General features: G+C 47.4%; 1 protein-coding gene across 4 annotated transcripts; it reads right to left on the bottom strand.

Annotated features, from left to right (window-relative positions):
* Positions 1–65: 65 nt before the first annotated feature.
* On the bottom strand, positions 66–19,410 carry KNOP1 (lysine rich nucleolar protein 1). Of its 4 annotated transcripts, none has more exons than XM_053556249.1 (5): positions 19,356–19,410; positions 15,199–16,121; positions 10,107–10,175; positions 7,122–7,199; positions 66–4,813 (listed from the first exon to the last, which is right to left on the bottom strand). In XM_053556249.1, exons 2-5 carry the CDS (start codon positions 16,117–16,119, stop codon positions 4,502–4,504), a joined length of 1,380 nt encoding a protein of 459 aa, XP_053412224.1. In that variant the 5' UTR covers positions 16,120–16,121; positions 19,356–19,410; the 3' UTR covers positions 66–4,501. The 4 variants fall into 4 exon arrangements, with proteins under 4 accessions (XP_053412224.1, XP_053412227.1, XP_053412225.1 ...); XM_053556252.1 differs by lacking the exon at positions 19,356–19,410 and adding an exon at positions 19,264–19,315; XM_053556250.1 differs by lacking the exon at positions 19,356–19,410 and adding an exon at positions 18,662–19,252.
* Between the last annotated feature and the right edge of the window lie 55 nt (positions 19,411–19,465).

Raw genomic sequence — 19,465 nt, 5'->3', positions numbered from 1 at the left:
AGACACTGAAGAATGCCTCATTGCCTCCCCTTTACCAGACACAAACTCAGGAAGCATTGTGGTTTACTCAAATATTCTTGTCTTTATTTCAAAAAATTTTCATTAAAATTACTTTACTACTTTTACCATGTGACACTATTTAAATGAAAAACAACTGACAGATGCACAAATTATGCTCTTTAGGTCACTTCTACTGTGAGGTTACACATGTTGGACAGCATAGTTACCAAGCCTGGGCCAGTGAGTTCTTTCTCACTGCTCTTACATGAACCTGAAATTGGACTTTCACATTAGGTTGGGTACATATTATACCAAATGACCTTATGAATCCTACCGCCTGGCCCAGGCAGTGACGTAGATTTTCTATGTTCTGTGTTCTTGTGTACAGTTTCCCTCAGCCCATTACTGATTGAATAAGCCAGTCGTGAAAATCACAGTCTACCTAGGAGGAAGTCTACTATTGTTAGGAATGATGGAGCAATAAAAGATCCAAGAACTTTTAAGTATGGTAAAAAATGAGGAAAACCTCTGCATGAGACCTATATTAGTTTTCTATTGTTACTTTAACAGACTACCACAACCTTAGTGGCTTAAAACACAATTTTATCATCTGACAGTTCTGTTGGTCAGAAGTCCAGCTGGTTTCACTGGGCTAAAACTAAGGTGTCAGCAGGGCTATAATCTGTTCTGGAGGCTTCAGGGCAATGAGTTTTCTGACCTTTTCCAGCAAAAAACATTGCTTGGCTTGTGGCTCTTTCCTCTCCATCTTCAAAACCAGCAAGTGGGTGGTTAAAGCTTTAAGTCTCTCTGACACTGACTTTTGCTTCGGCATTTTAGGACCCTTGTGATGACATTGGGACCAACCAGAAAATCCACAGGATAATCTCATTTTAAGATTAGTTGATTTGCAACCTGTGTTTCCTTCTCTGTAACCTAACGACGTCACAACTCCCAAGGATATTTGGGTGGGGTGGGGGCTTCTGTTTGCCACAAAGCTGAATATTCTAATAGTTTCCAGAGCTGAGCACACAGCTTCTTTTAAAGGACAACTGTGTCTACTTGGCAAATACTTTTGATGGGCCAGTCTGGGTGTGGAAAGGTGGCCTCAAGGAAGGGCCTGGTGGGTTAAGCAAAGACAGGCAGGATTCACTTCAAGGAATAAAATGGTAAGAAGCATGAAGTTTTGTAGACAAGTGTAAACAAGGCAATTGTTTGCAGGAAACAATTGTAAGTAGGAAAGGATCTTGCCTTGCCCTAGAGTCACTAAGAAATCGCTAAGGGAAAAACAGCCAAGGTAGAAAAGAGGACTATTAAATATTCAACTAAGGTCTTCCTTATTTATTTTGGAGACAGTCTTATTTTGTCACCCTCGGTAGAGTGCTCTGACATCATAGCTCACAGCAACCTCACTCTTGGGCTCAAGTGATTCTCTTGCCTCAGCTTTCCAAGTAGCTGGGACTACAGGTGCCTACCACACCTGCCTAGTTTTAGAAATGGGGTCTTGCCCTTGCTCAGGCTGGTCTCCCAACTCCTGAGCTCAGGCAATCCACTGCCTTGGCCTCCCAGAGTGCTGGAATTACCAGGGTGAGCCACCATGCCTGGCCTTTAACTAAGGTCTTATCTGTGCTATGTACCAGACCTGCACTACTATCTCTTCCAAGTTCCAATGCCTTATTGATAGGCTGTGTTCAACAGTCGAGACACAAAGAACATGAAAAGCACACTAGAAAACAACAGTTTGGAGAGGATGTTTGACACAGGAAAAGAAGGGGCAGGGCAGACTCAAGCCAGTGTTAGTTAATTTTCAAAGAATGAGAGCACAGAGAGTAACTCTCCCCAGACTGAACTGTCCCCAGACAGGGACCTGCTCCTTTGAGTGATGGTAGTCTGCACTAGTAAAAAGCAGAAAGACGAGGTTAAGTTCATTGTGAGGACACTAGTCTTGGCTGCCCAACCTTCTCTGGTTACAGAGTAAGTTCTTATATACATAGAAAAGCAATAAACCTTCTCCTAAGCAAATGGAACTCATAAGCCAATGGTGATATATCAAGTCAGAAAGTCAAGCTCTACTACAAAGACGACTTACACTAAGTAAAAGGCCTGGCTATCACATCCTACTGAGAGCCATCAGTCACCAAGGCTTGGATGGGGCAAGGCAGTAGACACTGAATCGTCCTCTCCAGAACCACCAGAAGGATGGCTGAGCACATTCACTGGTGAGGTGACCTAGGGCATGTCCAAACTGTAGTGTGTGACATCTTGGCAGGACAAAAACGAGAGCAGAACAGTTGGTTGGTTCCATTTTACACCAAGTGAATTCCTATAGTGTTTCTCAAGGTCAGGAGAGATTTGTTCCTCTGTCGAAGGAGCAGGTGCCCACAAAGAGCTAACTCAAAGAAGGAAGCCTGCCTTCTGGGCTTTTAGATGGCCTTTCCCATTGTGTATCTCAACGTGGAAACCAAGTTCTTGTCCTAAGGGAAGTGACCTAAACAGGTCCTTACTAGTGCTCCCTGATGCTTGCTGGTTGTAGTCAAAGCCCAGAAAAGGCCAGCTACAGAAATGCCTTCCTCATCTTTGCCCCGTGGGTCAGCAGTGGACACCACTCTCGGCTCCTAGGCATCTACCTCTTACTCTTCCAGACTGACCTGAGGGAATCTCCCTCCTCGTGAAGGGGGCTGGTCCACGAACAAACAACGAGTCATGAAGAAAGGTCTCTTGAAAGGCTTCTAGAAGTTCTTTTAAACCACAAAAAGATTTTTCTTCCTCAAGAGCAGGGGTTCTCAACCTGTGGGTCACGACCCACAGGGCTTGTATTAAACGGCTGCGGCATTAGGAAGGTTGAGAACCACTGCTCTGGAGTATTCTAGGATCTTGATATGCTGCCTGAAATTCCTACTGCCATCCTTCTACTAGCTTGATGAAACCAACACTGAAGATGACAAGGCAGAGAGGAAAAGACTGTTTCCTTGAAGGGCTGCTGAATCAATCCCCTACATCAGGTCTTTCTGCCACATGGTACTGATTTCCTGGCTGCTCAGGCCTGCCTCAACTGGGATGACTGTAGCAGGTGCATTCAGGCCACATGATGTGAAAATTTAACCACCTATATTTGGGGATGCAAAAAGTGAGGTGCATGGAAAGCAGGTGGTCAAGTGTGACTTGGATTATTGTACCTGAAGCTCTGTGAGGATTGCTATGGAGTCCAGGCTTGTGAACACTGTCCCCATGGCTGATAAGGCAACTTCCTATATCATCCCCATGGGCCCGTGCCACCTTATACTTGACCTCTGCCACTTATGTCACCTGGATTCTCCTTGTGACTGAAGAGACTCTAATAAAACATATCCCTGGGAATTTGCTATTGGTTCATTTGCAGAACCAACCACTTTCTAAAATGCCTTGGTCAGAATTGTTGCGGCACAGAAAGCTCAAATCCAAGCTCAGCACGTAGGATCAAAGGAGGGCAGCTGGAAAAGTAAGCTTTCTCAGCAGCAGAGGAAGCTCGGTCACATAACTTGGTGACAACTCAGACACCTCTTTTCCTACAAGCTATTCCAAGGTGAGGGAAAGGAAAATGAGCTTGCTACTCATTATGTATCATGAATTCCCTTCCCATAAGAGATTCTGACATATCAAAAAAAGTCTGTTTCCTCTCAAAAAAATTTTAATCCCCAAGAAGGAATAGGGATAGTGGCTCATAACTATAATCCCAGCACTTTGGGAAGATAAGACGGAAGGCTCTCTTGAGGACAGGAGTTTGAGACCAACCTGGGCCACATAGTTGAGACCCTATTTCTAAAAGAAAAAACATTTTAATTAGCCAGGTGTGGTAGCATGCACCTGTAGTCCCAGTTTACTTAGGAGGCCAAGGTGGGAGAACTGCTTGAGCCAAGGAGTTCAAGGGAGCTATGACCACACCACTGCACTCTTGCCTAGACAGTACAACAGGACCTTGTCCTCCAGTGCGCCCCAAATAAAAATCCCCCCCAAATATTCCAGGTGAGATGAAAGCCCTTAAAGGGACAGTCCCTCTAATAAATAGTAACTCAGGGGGTACAAAAGTATAATTTACGCTTACTGGTTGGGCAACCCTGGGCAATTTTATCACTGTATCCCTGAACCTCACTTGCCTCATCTATAAGATGGGGGTAATTATAGCACCCTTTTCATATTTATGAAGAGTAAATACATTAATGCAAAGAAAACACTTTAGTATGTGCCTGACGTGCTAAACACCCAACAAATGTTAGCTATTGTTATATATACATATGCATGTCTCCAACATGGATGGAATGCTTAACACAGAAAAAAGTTAGGTTTCAGCTACTCACATGTTCTCCCAGCTCCTGAAACATGAGCAACCCCACCCCAGCTCATCTAAGCCCACCAAGATAGTTGTCCTTAATCTTCACAGGTGTCCAGTTCGAGACACCTGGCTTTCATCAGTATAACTGAAGAATAAAAGCAATTTTGGCTGTTTTGCAGGACAAAACAGTAGAATTTAATCTTCAAACCTGATAGATTTAGAAGCGTTTCTGTCGATATAAAAGATTTTGTCTGCGGCATTAGAGAAACCAAGGCCAGCTCCTCGGCTGTACTTCCAGCTCATGGCCCGATCGTAGTCCCGCTGCAGGTTCTGCTGCAGAGTGTCCGCTGCCTTCTTGTTGAGGGCCATGTTGGGCCTTCCAGCCATGCTAGGGGGCCGGTTGAATGAAGGAGACAGATTTTTAAAGCCACCCATAAGTTTGAGAAATTTCAGTTTCTGTTCCTCATTTTCAAAACCAGCAGTATCCCATTGGCCAAACTGGGTTCCCTGTGGTAAGAGAAGAAAGGAGGTTATTTTCCTTGGCTCCAAAGCCCTTTCCTTCCCCTGATCCCGGCCTCACCAGGGAGGACCCAGCTGGTTAAACACTTGCTATGCCCCAGAAACAGTGCTAATATCAAAGCTCAACAGTGATAATTTTATTAATCCTAACAAAAGCCCTGTGAGGAATACTGTTGTTATTCCCTTTTTACAGATGAAGAAAAAAGAGGTTTGCAGCTTAACTAGAGACACAAACCCAGTGGAATTCCCACTCAGATTTAGAGTCAACACCTGAGGCCACTTGGGCATGCACAGCTGCCTTTCTTCCCTATTCCTTCTCCTACACGTCAACGGCTCAGGGCACCTCACCTCACTATACAGAACACCTCGCCTACCCATGGCATAACTCACACTACCCACACCACGCCTCACCTCACCTACAGCACATCTCACTCCACCTCTCTACACAGCACACCTCACCTCACCCATAGCACACCTCATGTCCCAACTCCCACAACAGCACCTGGCTGTTCATCTATCAGCCTAACATTCTGGCCAGCTGGGTGGGAACCTGAAATGCATTTCTCTTCTCAGAAGCACTGCATTTTATAGCACGCAGGGGTGAAGGCCCACCAAGGTGAAAGGTTACATAGCCAGGTCAGAGGCTAAGCCAAGACCAGGAACTTGGGGAGCCAGAGCCCTCTACCACCCGTGAATCCCCATGTACAAGAAAATGCAAGAGAGCCCCTTATGCCCCTTCCTTCTCACTTCTGTGGAGAAGCAAGAAACCCAGCTGCCCAAGAAGACATGACTTTGAAGTTACACAGACCCAGGGAGAAAGCCCACCTGGATGACCCAGGTCAAGTCACCTCATCACTCTGAGCCTCTATGTCAGTGGTTCTCAACCTTCCTAATGCCGCAACTCTTTATTTAATACAGTTCCTGTGGGTCGTGACCTATAGGTTGAGAACCGTTGTTGATGTCATCTCTAAGAAGGGTCACCTCTAAGAAGGGGGCGTAACGTCCTCTCACAGGGCTTTAGTGAGGCTGAAGTCAGATTTTTTTTTTTTGAGACATAATTTCACCATGTCGCCTTCAGTACAGTGTTGTGTCATTACAGCTCACAGCAACCTCAAACTCTTGGGCTCAAGTGTTTCTCTTACCTCAGCCTCCCAAGTAGCTAAGACCATAGGTGCCCGCCACAACGCCCAGCCATTTTTTTTTTTTTTTGGTTGAGTTGTCATCGTTGTTTAGCAGGCCCCGGCTGGGCTTGAACCCGCCGCCTTTGATGTATGTGACTGGTACCCCACTCACTGAGCTACGGGCGCCAAGCCCTGAAGTCAGATTTTATACCAAAACCCCAGAGCACAATGCTTGGCAACATTTTAAATTCTCAATAACTGGCATTCTTCTCACCTGTCCCCAACCAGACTGCTGGCTTCCATGCTACCTGGGAACTTTCTGCCTAATAAGCCAAATGCCAGCCTAGCACTTACTTCTAGGTCAGCTTTGGAAGAACAATAAAAACTAGTTGTCACTACAGCTGCCCTGAGTGAACTGGTGACACATTTCTCCCAGCTCCACGGTGGCCCAGGCACAGAATTACAGCTTCCCTGACCTAACCTGCAATTTTCAGGGCAAGAAGGCACCAGTGACAGCTTCACTCTGGGTCTGAGGAGGGCTGCTGCCCCAGTGCCCATCAGAGGGGCCCGTGGCCAGTGTTGAAGTGACCCTAGGTTCTACAGATCCCAGCTGTTGTGCTCTAGGATCACCCTCTTGCCATCAGGTCCTACCAGCGAGACCACTGGGGCCACTGGCTCCCAGTCACACTACCCTGCTCCCTGCTTTCCTTGCTCAATCAAGGTATCCTACCAGCCCTGCTCAGCTCAACAGAGGCAAGACACATGACAAAGTCCCACCGCAGAACCCAGCGACGTGCAGTGTCTAAGCTCAGAGCCCCAGAGGCCTGCCACCACCCCCACCCCTGCCTCCTGCTGCAGTTCCCAGCAGCTCTCTGGGGCATCGTTCACTGCTGGCAAGAACTTGCCATAACAAGTCCTCAGCAATCCATCCGTGAACACCCCACCTGCCCAGGACTGGAAAGAAAGGTTCAGGTGGCTTAACTGGCCTGGCCAGCTCTTCAGGAGGAAGGCAAACATCCCTTTCAGAAGGAAGGAAGTTAAGTTCAGGACAAACTCTGCTGTAGGCTGAAGCTGGATAGACTTGGTTCCCCAATTCCAACCTCGTGCTGTGAGGAAGGACAGGGATACCCAGCACACCCATCTCAACCCCAACGGGGCCCTACCATCCAACTCACCGTCCACTTCCTGGTTTCAGACGCTTCTGTTTTGCCCGACTCACGATCAATCTCTTCTTGCAAGGCCTTTCGCCTCACCTGAGCAAGGATGAAAGAGGGAAATGAGATAGAGAAAACTCTTTTGAACTTCAAACCCTAGAGCCTAGACAGATAAGGAGCTGGAGGTCTGAACTTTACTCTGCTACAGCGATGGGGGCAGCTTCCATCTAAAGCGTTCCAAGCATCTCAAGAGCTGCTGCAGTCCCTTGGCCTACAATGAGCAGGCTCATTGATCCTGTTTGACCAGGGTTTTTCTTGAGAATGAATCTTCCCAGAAACTGAAGCTTATCCTACCTTTAGAACATTTTTTTGTGTGTAATAGCCATTTGGGGTGGAAACTTTCCCAAAACACAATGGCAAACCCCTGGCTTCTTGTGCAGAGGATACTGTAGTGAACATTTATGAAAAAGAGCATTGATTTCTAGAAAGAAGATAGACTGCAGTCAGGCAGAAGCTAGTTTGAACTCTAATACTGCCATTAACTAGCTGTGTGGCCACAGGTCACTTAACCTTTCTGGTCTATTTATCCACAAAGGACTGGAAATGTCAGCTATGCTGAAGAGTAAATGGGAAAAACACAAATATGTAAAGAACCTAGGAGAGCACCAGGCACACAGTAGTTTCGTCTTAAAAACAGTTGCTGGCGCGTCTCAGGGCCGCCACTGGAGCACCAATGAGTTTACTGCTCTATATAAAAGATTCCAGGGCATTATCTTCCATCCCAAGGAAGAATTCAAGTGTAACTGTGCTTCCCCCAATTTGTGGCTCTTCCCTCTTCTAATATGCCACGGCTGCAAAATGAGATGATCGTTTATCCTCAAACTTTTTTTTTTTCTTTTTTGTAGAGACAGAGTCTCACTGTACCACCCTCGGGTAGAGTGCCGTGGTGTCACACGGCTCACAGCAACCTCTAACTCTTGGGCTTACGCGATTCTCTTGCCTCAGCCTCCCGAGCAGCTGGGACTACAGGCACCCGCCACAACGCCCAGCTATTTTTTTGTTGCAGTTTGGCCGGGGCTGGGCTTGAACCCGCCACCCTCGGCATATGGGGCCGGCGCCCTACTCACTGAGCCACAGGCGCCACCCTATCCTCAAACTTTCTAAACAGGGGGCCAGTTCACTGTCCCTCAGACCGTTGGAGGGCCGGATTATAGTTTAAAAAAAAAAAAACAAAACGATGAAAAAATTCCTAGGCACACTGCACATATCTTTCTTTTTTTTTTTTTTTGTAGAGACAGAGTTTCACTTTATTGCCCTCAGTAGAGTGCCGTGGCGTCACAAAGCTCAAAGCAACCTCCAACTCCTGGGCTTAGGCGATTCTCCTGCCTCAGCCTCCCAAGTAGCTGGGACTACAGGCGCCCGCCACAACGCTTGGCTATTTACACTGCACATATCTTATTTTGAGGTAAAAAAAAACGGGAACAAATACAAATATAATCACACCACCTCGTGTGGCCTCATGTGGCCCAGGGGCCGTAGTTTGAGGACCCCTGTTTAAAACTACATAAAAGAAAAAGCTCTAGGGATGAGAGAGAAAATGAAGGTTCACCACTCTAGTGCAATCACACTATGGATGTGGAATGATAGTAACAAGTGTGCATTTGCCAAAATGGAGAGCAGTTCACAAATTAAATGATAAAAGTACAAATAACATGACTCAATATTGTTTGAAAACTGCATGTCTATATAGTCACAAGGGAAAAAATCCGGAAGGATATAACAAAGGGTTAACAGAGATTATGATTATGCAGTAGGATTTCAAGTATTTTCTTCTCCCAAAGCATGTGGTTTTGTCCATTTTTAAAAATAATGAATTTTTACTATTTATGAGAAAAATTTGCCAAATGCCTATGAATTTTCTTAGAAATTATATTTAATAGGCTCAAATAATTACAAAGCAAAGGGGTGTTGACCGCTCAGGGGTGCAGGATCTTGCAGTATCCTCAGGGGCTAAGGATACATGGAAAAGGAGCCCAGGGAAAGGTCTGGGGCCTGGATGATGGGGGGTCTATCACTTCCATCTCCATGTGGCCACACAGCCCCATCACAGCAACTCCAGCAGCATTGGCCCCAGCCTTCTCCTGGTGACCCGAACACCACTCTGACCCGCAAGGAGACTAGTGAGCTCCCATCTCTTTGGCACAAAGCCCTAGCAGGGGTCTGTCAACAATCCTTTTGGCCTCACTGAGGTCCCCTCTGGGTCTAGGCTTAGGGAGTGCTCCCCAATATCCCAAATCGAGTCTGGTACTTCCTCATCTCTGGCAGGTCTCCCTTCTCCCAGTCAGCTCACTTCTAAGCACTCTCTCCATTTCTTCTTTGCTCCAGGGCCACAACAGAGGACCATCTATGTCCCACCCTCACCTATGGCTTCTCTCGAGGCACTGATGCAGTGGTCAGCCTATTCCTTGCTAAGGAAGCATGAAGATGGCAGTCAGGGAGTCGGCTGCCATTTATGATGCACAGATATGAGGCCACCCCTGCTGAGTGCCCTACAAACACAACCTCATTGGGTCTTCACAGCAATCTGCAAAGGCCTCTGCTGTTATGATCCCTCCTTCACAGAAAAGAAAACTGAGGCTGTGCCTGACCAGGGTACCTGGGTAATGGTCCAACACCAAGCCTGTGCAGCTACCCCTGTCCTGCCAGGCGTTGGGGTCACAATTACACCTTCTCCTCCAAGGTCTCAGGGACATGCCCCTCCCCCCGCCAACTCTGCAGCAGGTTATAGGGAATAACCATTCAGGCCCCTCCGCCATAGTCGAATGGTCCCAGCAAGAGGTGGGAAAGGGCACGAGTTCCCTGTCCCCAGAAGAATGGAGCAGAAGCCAGCCAAGTGTCTTTTGGAGTCCCCAGCACCTCTCAGCCCAGGATCACATGACCTGGCAGGTGGGGACTGTGCCTCTGGGGGTGGCAAAAGGCAGCGGAGGGGACCAGGAAGGATCATACCTGGTCAATGTGTGCCTCATCCATGTTCCCTTTCTTTTCCAACACCACCTCTAGGTCTGGGTCTGGATCCTGCAAGAGAGGACAGGGGAAGGGAAGGTGATGAATGGTCTCTGTCACAGCAACCCGGCCAGGGTGAGATCATGACAAGTCCAGAAATGACCCCAGATAATATTATCAACCCTGCCACCCAGATAAATCTGTCAACAAATCCTTCCTATTCTCTCTCTTCCAAGATTCACCCCATAAAACAGTGGCACTTGGCTATTTCACAGACAAAGAAACTGAGGCTCAGAGATTACAAGGTCACTCCACAGCTCAGCAACATGGGCGGATTCTAACCAGGTCCCCTGACTCAGGGTTTAGTGTGCTACGTATCCTCCTACATATGTCATCTAACCTCCTATGGTGACACAAACCAGCCCAAGGACAGAGGCCGTGGGCCTGCTGACAGCCCTCTCCTCCACACTGCCACCCTTGAGTCCTGGTCAACACCTTCTCTAGTGCCTAGACGACCATGACCATCTCTAAGTGTGCTTCCCCACCTGCACCCCCAGTCCACTCTGCGCTGTGGCTTAAGTGACTTTAAAAACTGAACTGGTTCATGTCACCTCCCTCCCCCAAACCCACGAAAATCCAGACCCTGAGGCTTCTGTGGCTCTCTACAATTTGGCCCCTGCCCTCCTCAACGCAACCACTGGCCTGAGCTCCCCTACCTCCCTCTAGCTGGGTCTCTGCACCTGCTGCTCCCTCGCAAGGATGGCTGGGACCCAGGTCCGCCCTGACCATGCTGACACAAGCCACCCTCTCACTGCCCTTAACCCCCAAGACACCCCTAACAGCGAGACCTCGGGCCACTTTCGATCCTTCAGTAATGACAACTGCTGACATTTCACACTTAAAGCCCTTACTTTCAGTGTGCTCCGCCTGGCACCCAGGGTCCTTTGTGAAGATCCCTGAGTGGTTCCCTTCACTCACAACACCCAACCAGGCCTGAAGCACGTGTGTACCTACCTGACTCAGTAGCTGCTCCCGGAGTCCCCGTCACAGCAGAGGGAACTACCTTTCACGGGGCTCCTGGAAAGATTCAAGACTCTGACAGGGGCTGGGGCAGGCCTCCAAAGCCTCTAGCCTCACAAACTCAAGTTCCTGTTTTTTGTTTTTGTTATTGCAATTATGAGGGTTTAAATTTTTAGCTTACATTGTTTTCACTTCCAGGGTAAAGTTTCAGTGGTAAAAAAGCCCCTTACCCGGGGGTGTGTTATACACCCTCACAATGTGCACAATAGTTGAGATCCTGCCACATACCCTCCTCCTCCTTCTGCAAATCCTCCTCCCCCTCCCCTGTACTAGACTATATTTAGTGTTTATTGTTTTATTGTTCATATGAGCATGTAATTATTTATATATTGGTTTCATATTAGTATTGAGTACACAGTGAACTTATTTTTCCATTCTTGTGATACTTTACTAAATAGAATGTATTTCAACTCCATCCAGGTTAATATAAAAGATATAAAGTCTCCATCTTTTTTTTTGTAGAGACAGAGTCTCACTTTATGGCCCTTGGTAGAGTGCCGTGGCATCACACAGCTCACAGCAACCTCCAACTCCTGGGCTTAAGCGATTCTCTTGCCTCAGCCTCCCGAGTAGCCGGGACTACAGGCGCCTGCCACAACGCCCGGCTAAAAGTCTCCATCTTTTTTAATGACTGAATAATATTCCAAGGTATACATATACCCCAGTTTGTTGTTGATCCAGAATTGATTCTTGCTGGATAAGACTTAAATTTAAGACATGAAACAAACAAAAAAAAAAAAAAAATAAGACATGAAACAATAAAAATTCTAGAAGAGAACGTGGGGAAAACTCTTGAAGATACTGGGCTAGGAAAAAAAACTTTATGAGGAAGACCCTCACCCCCTTGGCAATTGTAGGAACACCAAAAATAAGTAACTGGGATTTGATCAAGCTAAGGGTACCACAAACAAAGCAAACAGACAGCCTTTGGAATGCATGGTGTGAATCTGACAAAGGCCTGATAACCAGGATCTACAGAGAACTCAAACAATAAGAGCAAACAACCCCTTCTCTGAAGATGACAGACGAATGGCCAAGAAACACATGGAAAAATGCGCACAATCTTTAATAATCAGATAAATGCAAATCAAAACCACTCTGAGATATCACCTAACCCAAGTAAGATTAGCCCACATCCACAAAGTCCCAATACCAAGTTCCTGAATAAGAAGACAGTGGTGAAACCAAGGACTAGGGCAAAGCTGGAAAAATCCAGCAACCAGAACTAACTCCTATAGGGCCCTAATATGAAAGCCACCCCTGCCTCTCCCAACCCTGTTAGCTAAGTGCAGGCCACATCCACCCTCCCGACAGTCCAGCTCCAGAGGGCTCACGTCTCAGAAGTGCTGAAGACATTAACAGCCATCGTTATCATGGCAGGCATGTAGGGACATGGCTGGTCACCCAGCAGACTGGTGCAGCGCTGGGGACAGAATGTGGGGATTGTTTTAATGGAACATAGTCATTTCCTGGGTTCCATAATACTGGCTCCTAGGAGAGGTCACACAGATGGTTTCTGAGAAGGGATAAATCCCGACTTCAGAAGCCAGACTGCCTTGGTTTGAATCCCAGCTCTAGCTCTCTCTCCCTCTCTCTTTTTTGAGACAGAGTTTCACTAGCTCTAGGCTATTGAGAGCCTAGCTCTAGCTCAGCCTACCTCACAGTAACCTCAAATTCCTGGGTTCAAGTGACCCTCCTGCCTCAGCACCCCAAGAAGCTGGGACTACCGGCACTTGCCACTACCCCCAGCTAATTTTTCTATTTTTAGTAGAGACTGGATCTTGCTCTTGCTCAGGCTGGTCTGGAACTCTTGGAGCCCAAGTGATCCTCTCACCTTGGCCTCTAGGATTAGGATTAGAGACATGAGCCACCACACCTGGCCCCAGCTCCATCTTTTAACAGTTAGGTGATCTTAGAGAAGGCCTTTAACTCTCTTTTTGTCTGTTAAATGAGGATACCCACAGCAGCTACCTCACTAGACTTACCAGGATAAAACAGGTTAGTACATTGTGAGCACTTAGCATAGTGACAGGCACATAGTAAGTGCTCAAAAATCATCAGTCACCAGCCACTTGGATGGGCCAGACACCTGCTTAGAGCAGGACACATATCATGAAACAGGGCAAACCCCATCCTGTTCCCTGGCCCTGGAGGTGGGACAGCAGGAAAAGGCCACAAGTCTGAGGAGCCCCCAGCCCCTGCTGCTCACCTCTAGCCTCCAAACCCACACTCTGGGAAGCTCGTCACCACGGAGATGGGCCATCTCCCATTCCCTCCTGTTAATAGAGCCCAGGTTTTCCTTCCAGAAATTGAAGCCTCCATCTCAAGACAGTGTGGCTTAGGCGGGATTGACACCTTCAATCCCTCACCCCATTTCAGATGAGGGCTTTTAGCTAGGGTGTCCCAGCCAAGCCTGTGAGAGCAGACATGGGACATTTCCTGTCACCAGTTGAGAGGTGACACTCTTCTTCGAGAGTGGCTGAACTACAGGCAGTCCCTGGGTTACAGACAATCTGACTTACGGCGTTCTGTTCTTGTGAACGGGCTCCCAAGGCTTCCCCACAAGGATAATTAAATTAGTAACTCAGGGGCCCATTTCTTCTGCGCATGCAGACAAACCCGCATAGTGTGAGCTGTTCCTGGGTGCAGCATCTTTATGCTAGTACCCAGTGTCACAGAGAAGTAGCTGACAGAAACACAAGAACACCAAGTATCTGATCCAGAGCCAAGAAAGTTTTTGACAAAAGAATGAACTGAAGGCTTTTGTCTCTCTGAAGCAGGATTTGCTAAGCTTAAAGAGCAAGATCCCAACACCAAATGATTTACAAAGGCTTACAGGGTAGTTAGAGAGAACATCAGCTGATACAAGGCCATTTATGATGAAAAAAGGGAAAAGGCCAGGCAAACCCTAGATGCTTTTCTCAAGAAACCAACTTCTGCGCTAGCTCTCCTCCTCCAGCAAGAGAACAAACCTGAGTCTCCAGCCCCCACTCCATCCTCTCTAGCACCATTTCCATCACCATCTATTGAGGCACCTTGTGCCTCAAAAATGCCCTCCCAGTAAGCAAGACACAGATGCAACATTAGGTGAATGTTGACGTTTACCTTTTTTTTTGTAGAGACAGAGTCTCACCGTACCGCCCTCGGGTAGAGTGCCGTGGAGTCACACGGCTCATAGCAACCTCTAACTCCTGGGCTTACGCGATTCTCTTGCCTCAGCCTCCAGAGCAGCTGGGACTACAGGCGCCTGCCACAACGCCCGGCTATTTTTTTGTTGCAGTTTGGCCGGGGCCGGGTTTGAACCCACCACCCTCGGTGTATGGGGCCGGTGCCCTAGTCACTGAGCCACAGGCGCCGCCCAACTTTTACCTTTTCATTTTTAAATCTCCCTATCCGGTTTCAAGTTTTTGTATGAGTTTGTTCTTGTGTTCGCTTTGCTTGAATTAAAGAGCACAACAGTTTCTGTAGCTTATTATTACAGTAGGGGAGCACTATTTTTATTATTACAGTGCTACGCTGTATTATTATAACCAAGTAAGAGCCACTATAGCACTGTTAGTATTCTCACACATGAGCAGCTCATCAGGGATCTGAGTTACACACAAATCCAACCTAAAGATGTTCTCAGGAATGTATACCACCCATAACCGGGGACTGCCTGTATTTGGTTCCTGAGTATCGGATAGCCAAGTGGCAAGAGTTCAGAAGGCAAAAGATTTGAATTTGAAAAACGATCCCAACGGATTCAGATCCTAACTGAAGACAGTGAAAATTTGGGTAGAGTTTTGATAGCAAGGAATACCTGTATTACTCATGATACTGCATAAGCCTTTCTGGATCACCCATAACCTTTCCAATTACATTTGTCAACAAACCCCCTTTTCTGGCTGAAGTCTATTTAATCAAGAGTTCTGGCAGATAAAAGCCCAAGCACCCATGAATGTGCACGCACACACCATCCCAAATCCCACCTCGTTCTCTTAAGGCAAGAGTCTGTTTTTGGAGGAAAACCTACCTCCTTCCAAGGGTCTCCTGCTACCCCGCTGTCTTTCTTCCTCTTCTTCTTCTTCTTCCTTTTCACAGCCACCTCCTCCAGGACTGGCTGCTCTACCTTCTTCTTGGATTTCATTTTTTTCTTTGCTGGTGCCTTGGGGCCATCTCCTAAGGGGATGTATTCTGGAGCATCAATTTTAACTGGCTTCATTCTACTTCCTTTCCCACTGCTCTCCGTGGACCCAGACATCTTGGAGTGGCCTAGGAGAGAGTCTCCCTCCTGGTGGACCTTTTTTTTCTTCTTCCCTTTCCCACTTGATTCCCTGGCACTCCCCTGCTTCCGTTTCTGCCCTGCGGCTGCCTGCTCCTTACCCTCCCGCCCCACCGAACAGGTGTACCCGTCCCCAGCACTGCAGAACCAAGGGTCCCGGACTGAAAAGGCTGTGGGGTCCTGGGCCTTTTTTTCCTTCTTGTGTTTTTTGAGCTTCTTGCCAACTCTGGTCACCGCCTCCTCATTCTGTCTGGGGTCTGGAGAGGTCTTTGCCCCCAACCCATGGGACATGGTTGGAGGTAATGAGGACTTCCTCCTCTTTTTCTTCTCCCCACTGAGAAATTCCGAGTGGCCAAGCGCCTCCTTCCTGGGGCTAGGTGACTTCTCTGTCTGTCTGGCATGACAGGTGGTCTCAGGTTCTAGCTGTTCCTCACAAGGGGTGCTATAGCCTTTCTTTTTTTTCTTTTTCTTCACTAGAGGCATCTCAGGTGTCTGCCCTTGGACCACATTCTTAGAGGGGGATGTGGCTCTTATAGGAGAAACATTGGCAAAACAATTGTCCCTGTTTAAAACTGAGTATTGAGTCTCTGGTTCTTTGACCACCTTCTTCTTCTTCTTTTTCTTCTCTGGTAGCCCAAGGCCCAGGTCTGCTTTTTGGGTCTTGGTGATCATTCCTGAAAAATAAAACAAATGGTACAAGTTATTCCCACACCAAGCCACCCTGTATCTAAGTCTACCAAGCATTGCCAAGAGCCATGTTTCTTTGGTAGATGGTCTAAAACGTGAGAGGATAGGGGAAAATAGATATGTTTCCTTTGGAGCAAAAAGAAACGATGGAATAGCACGAAGTTTAAATTCAGACAGCCCCCAAGTTCAAATCCAAATTGCTCTAAGTCAATCAGCTAACCTCCCTAAGCCTCAATTCCTGTATCTGGAAATAAAGGAAAACATCATAATGCCTCCTTCCTCAAAGGGGTGTTGGGAAGAATAAATGCAGTAATCCATACAAAGTGCTTAGTACACTGTTAATTCCTTTTTTTTCTAACCCCCTTCCTCAAAACTCTAAACCTAAGGATTTACTCAACAGATATTTACTGACTGCCTGATACGAGCCAGCCACTGAGGACACAACTGCTAACAAGCCAGACAGACCAGACCAGCCACTGCCCTTGGGGCCTTACCTTTTACTGGATGAAGCAAAAGAGAAATCTAGAGAAGAGGTTAGTCCTTTTTGCTGGTTCCCATCAGAGGCAACAACAGTGGCAATTAACCCCTTTATCTGTGGTTATCTAAATAGCTCTCTGCTTTGGGTCTGGAAATGAATCTCCCCACTCTCACCCTGAATGACTTCCTCTCCTAATTGCCTTCCCAGGTGGCTAGTAATAAGAGCAAGCAGTTCAGTGATAAGAGGAGCCCAGGCTGGCCTCAAAAGACCTGGGTTCAAAGTGACTCTGACAAACTCCAGCCACAAGGTCTTGGTTTCTATGGACTTCAGTTTCCCATTCACAAGACAGAGCCTGAATCAGAAGTTGCCCGGGTTAGGGACCACATCCAACCTGCAAGCCTATTTCACTGTTTTTAAAATTTCAAACTGATTGACAACATTTAAATCATTAAATGCTGATGACACACAACAATCTCAAATACCCAGCTTTTCCTGAACAAATGTTAGAGGTACCGTGAGAAGGGACTGGGGTCCTCAGTACACTTCAGCTACCAGCTGGGCCATTTGTACCCAGTCACAGCATAGTTCCTGCTGTTTCCTGGGCCACAGGGCACAGAAACATTCAGGGAACCTAGAAACAAAATATCCCCTTGTAGAAGTTAAGGTTATGGGAGCAAAAAGTCAGGAGCTGCTCCAAGATATAGACCTCAGCCTCAGAGCCTAGAGGGTCCATTTTGGACTTGGCTCACTCCTAGCAGCTTCAAAGAGCCAGGCCAGGTTCTGTTCAAGTTCATTTATAACCCAGTCCAGGAGCATCTGGAGAATCAAGGGAGTGACCATACTCACTTATTCATTCCTGTCTATCCTGCTTCCTGGCATATTCCCAGAGCCTAGCTGACACACAGCAAATGCTCAATACTCACTGATGCCTGAATGAATGCTAGAAATACGGATATAAGATAAAAACCCACCCATCAAGCAACAAGTAGGCCAAGCACAGTGGCTCACACTTGTAATCCCGGCCTCTCAGGAGTCTGAGCCTAGGAGTTAAGAGACGAGCTTGAGCAACACAGCAAGACTCTCCTCTCTAAGAAAATTAAAAAATTAGCTGAGCTGTCGTTCAAGAACGTATGGGACAAGATCTGTGAGGGTACGCAGCCCGGACTGGCCAAGTGATGGCACTTGTCTGTAGTCAAAGCTACTCAGGAGGGTGAGGCAGGTGGACTCTTGCCTGTGTGACAGAGCACAACCCCATTTCTTAAAAAGAAAAAAAAAGGTAGGTGATGAAGGTAACAAGGTATACCAATGACAATTCAGGTTATAAAAAAAGCAAAGGCACTGTTAAGGTCAGGATGATGGAGCTTGTATAACCTGCCCTGGCTATGGTCAGGAAGTTTCTGAAGTGCAGAGGTTTCCAGGTTGGGCAACTGCAGTGTGGTGGTGTTAACCCCTGAGACAAAAGGTACTGAAGGTGGGTGGTTGAAGGCATGGAGGAGACAGGCTGGTTTAGACAGATGCCTTGGGAAATCCAAGTGGAAATGTTCACTGGTCAGGTAGATAGATGGGTCAGAGGCTCACGGATGAGCGTACTAACACAGGCAACATAAACTTAGGGAGAGTAATTAAGCTTTAAAGAGAATGAACCTGAGGCAATAGCTCAAGAAACACAGTTGTCCCCCTGGGTTTGCCCTTCTGAAGTTTCAGTTACCCATGATCAACCGTGGTCCAAAAATAGGTGAATACAGTGCAATAAGATATTTTGAGGTATTTTGTGTGCACACGTGCATTCACGTATTTTATTACAGTGTAATTGTTCTATTTTTTAACTAGTTATTGTTAATCTCTTACTGTGTCTAATTTATAAATTAAACTTTATCATAGCACACATAGTAAAAAAACTTAGCATTTATAGGGTCTGGTACTATCCATGGTTCCAGGGATCCACAGGTGGTCTAGGAACTTATCCCTCACGGATAGGGGGCTGCTGTACCGATGTTTAATAAATGGGTAGGAAAAGAGAGACTTCCAAAGGAGAGAGAAGGTGCAAACCTGGAGAGGCGGAGCCAAGGAGGTCAAAGGTCAAGAGGGCTTCAAAAGAGAAGCTGATAAGAACAAAGAAGGCTACAATGGGAGGTGGCAGATCAGCTTAAATTTATGTTCCTCCTTTTCGCCACTCAGAACCCTGTAGCATCCTCCTCTTCAGCCCTGCGACGCCAAATGTATTCACTTTTCAAGGAGAAGGGAAGAAGTGAACCTCTATCTCCTGCAAACGCTTTCTCCAAAGCTCTCTTAAATAATCGCAGTAGCCTTGTGAGGGTCGGCGTGAATATCCCACCTCATAGGCTTCGGAGACTTTAATTCACTTGCCCTAAGTTCCAAAGTCAGTAAGGGGCAAACCAGGGACTGGCAAACCCCGCCAGTGTGACTTCAAAGCCAGTGCAGCAATACTTCCGAAGAATCAATAGTAGGACGCAAAGGAGCCAGGAAGTGAGATCGCTCCATCCAGCGTTCCGCGGCACCAACACTTCCGCATAAACACACACAGGATTACGTGGGGTCCCGGGCCAGCTCCAAGGCGGGAGAGCTTCCTAGAGGCGGCTCTGGCCGAGGCGTTCGCACACCAATTTGGGGTGCAAGGGGGCTGCTTTTACCCCCCTTCGCTGCCGTGCAAATCCCGAGGACCAATCTCCAGACCCCGCGCCGCGCTGCGCCGCCCCGCCTGCATCGTTCCCCCAGCACTCACCGACAAGCCAATCCTCCCCGCCTCCACGTGAGAGCCCGCTCCGCCGTGACCCGGAAGTCAACTTCCAGTCGCTGGCCCGCCCCCTTGGGTTCCGGCTTCTTCCGGGTCGC

Source organism: Nycticebus coucang, chromosome 12, assembly GCF_027406575.1.
Source record: "Nycticebus coucang isolate mNycCou1 chromosome 12, mNycCou1.pri, whole genome shotgun sequence".
Classification (NCBI taxonomy): Eukaryota; Metazoa; Chordata; class Mammalia; order Primates; family Lorisidae; genus Nycticebus; species Nycticebus coucang.
Note: the sequence above shows the minus strand (reverse complement) of the source record. Positions and strands in the feature narration are given on the sequence as shown.